General features: G+C 42.6%; 1 protein-coding gene across 2 annotated transcripts in view; it reads left to right on the plus strand.

Moving 5' to 3' along the window:
- Nucleotides 1–2,260, plus strand: part of LOC118337030 (G patch domain-containing protein 2-like) — a 23,895-nt gene that overhangs the window by 1,412 nt on the left and 20,223 nt on the right. The window contains exon 2 of one of the 2 annotated variants that reach the window (XM_035673840.1): nt 294–959. In XM_035673840.1, the coding sequence (XP_035529733.1) occupies nt 298–959 (662 nt within the window). In that variant the 5' untranslated portion in view covers nt 294–297. Of the gene's footprint in view, nt 1–293; nt 960–2,260 lie in introns of those variants that run through there. The other variant, XM_035673841.1, reaches the window with a different exon arrangement.

The following is a 2,260-nucleotide window of genomic DNA, read 5'->3' on the forward strand; positions in this document are numbered from 1 at the left end:
TTTCTAAATGAACTTTTAGGGGCTTAGAGTTTTACTACTTACCCTACCCATCCTGGAGCCAGGATCCCAAATTTGCTCGTCCCATCTCAATAGATTTTGCAATAAACTGAGACACCTGTCTATCAAGCTAAACTACCACAGTCACAGATTATATGAAGTGAAATTAGCTGTGTGCTAATTTATTTTATTTGTATTATTATTATTTGTATTTCTAGAGAGACATGGGGGGATATAGTGGTTATCAGCTTATTGCCATGGCTGTTGTTGTACATTCTTGTGTCTTTGGTTTCCAGCACCATGATGGATGAGCTGGTGCAGGACCTGGTGTCTGCTCTGGAGCAGACCTCAGAGCAAAGTAAGCTGGGGGAACTGTGGGAGGAGATGGTCCTAAATCCTCTGCAGCAGCGCCGGCAGATCCGTCGCCGCAGAGGCCGCAAGCGCTGTCGCGAATCCTCCATCTATCCGCTGGAGCACAGACGATGCTGGATTGAGGCCTCAGAGTCTAGCTTGGACGAGACTAAAGGGTACAGGGAGAACACTTCCTCAGCCGTCGCCGCCTCCGTGGCAAACTGCAGTGACTCTGACGACATGACCTCAACCAACCGATGGCGCTCCGTCATGAGAGGCCCGGTCAGGACTAGGCACCCCTCCTGGCCAGAGTCTGACTCCTTCACTGAGAATAATCCGGGACGGCCACTGAGGAGGCGGAGGAAGGTCAAACGCATGACCCCAGGCGTCACGGTTAGGTTGCAGCGGAAGTTAAAGGTTTCTGGTGTAGATGGGAAACAGAGACACAGGCCGTCTAGGATGCAGCATCTGTCCGGATCGAAGAAGAGGTCTGGCGGCTGGGTGGGAGCAGACCGACAAACTGAAGGAGCCAGGCTGATGGGAAAGGAGTGCTGGAAGAGAAAGATGGCCAAGGAACACAGAGATGCTGCAGATGAGAACATGTCTGAGGGGTAATGTTAGATTCAAGGAAGGATATTTCTTCCTCCTTTTGTTTTTACCTAACCCTGTATTCATTACAGTGTTGTTATGCAGTCAGGCCCTATATGAGCCACTCGACATTTGACATTCATTTCGGATAATGTAAAAGCCTTTCAAAAGCCGATATTTAACATACAGTATTGCAAAAAGCCAAATGTTAACCCTGTCATTGTTTAAAGAGTCAGGATCAAAACCATACTGAAAAAGGAGCTCAAAACTCTAAAACCCTTTTTACCCTTTAAAAGGAAAGTTACCAAGGCAGTTAAACCCATAACATAAAAGTCATGATCATAACTACTATCAGACAGAAGCAATTAAACAAGGCGACATTTAAGATGATCTATACTGCCTGTCTTCATCGAGCCACTTGTCAATATTCAGCGTGTCCTCGACTAAACCAAAAAAAGGTATCACAATCATACCAATTCACTTTAAAGTATTGAGTTGACATTAAAAATGAATGATAGAGTCTCTTCATCCTCATCTCCTATAGTTGAAATGATCACCAGGGAGGGATCTTTGATAGTTATGCCCCCGGGCATCTGCCAGCTCATTATTTCCTTTCGAGAAATATTGTCACAAATAAATAAGTGAGTTGGTGTGGTATTGATTTGTTTTGAAATGAATTCCTGTCTTGGGCTGGGTAATTAAAGCTGGGCCTGTCCCAGTGTCCCACAGTGCACCCTCTTGTGTGTATTTTATTTAGCAAAACTAAATATGGCTGTAAACTGGCAGCAGAGAGGGATATTATATTATTACAGTGAGGTAAAGATTACAATGTGCTGTAGGATAAAAAAGACTAAATAGTGAAAAAATGGTAATTCAGAGAATTATAAGCTGTCACCTTACTCCAGTGTTTTCTGGTATAAATACCTGCAACTAACAATTATTTTCTATGTTGATTCATCTGATCTGATTCTTTTCTTAATTAATCAATAGATTATTTGGTCTTTTCAACATCAGGAAATAGTGAAAAATCCGTGTCGTGATTTCAAGGCAAGTTTATGTGTGTAGCACCTTTCAACAATAATGTAATTCTATTCAAATGTGCTTTTCTGTTGCTTTGAGCTAAATGCTAGCTTTATCATGCTAGCCACATCCATGGTGCTAGCATGCTTGCAATAGCAATGGGAACATGCTGATGCTAAGCAAGTGTAATCTGCAGTTCACTATCTTAGAAACAAAGAAACAATGTTACCACAAAGAACAACAAAGACTGATGGGAATGGCATTAGGGTTGTATGAGCAAGTATTTGCTCATAAACCAAAGTAT

The sequence above is a fragment of the Morone saxatilis genome, unplaced genomic scaffold (assembly GCF_004916995.1).
Source record: "Morone saxatilis isolate NCDOM2014 unplaced genomic scaffold, NCSU_SB_2.0 Contig3, whole genome shotgun sequence".
In the NCBI taxonomy this organism is placed as follows: domain Eukaryota; kingdom Metazoa; phylum Chordata; class Actinopteri; family Moronidae; genus Morone; species Morone saxatilis.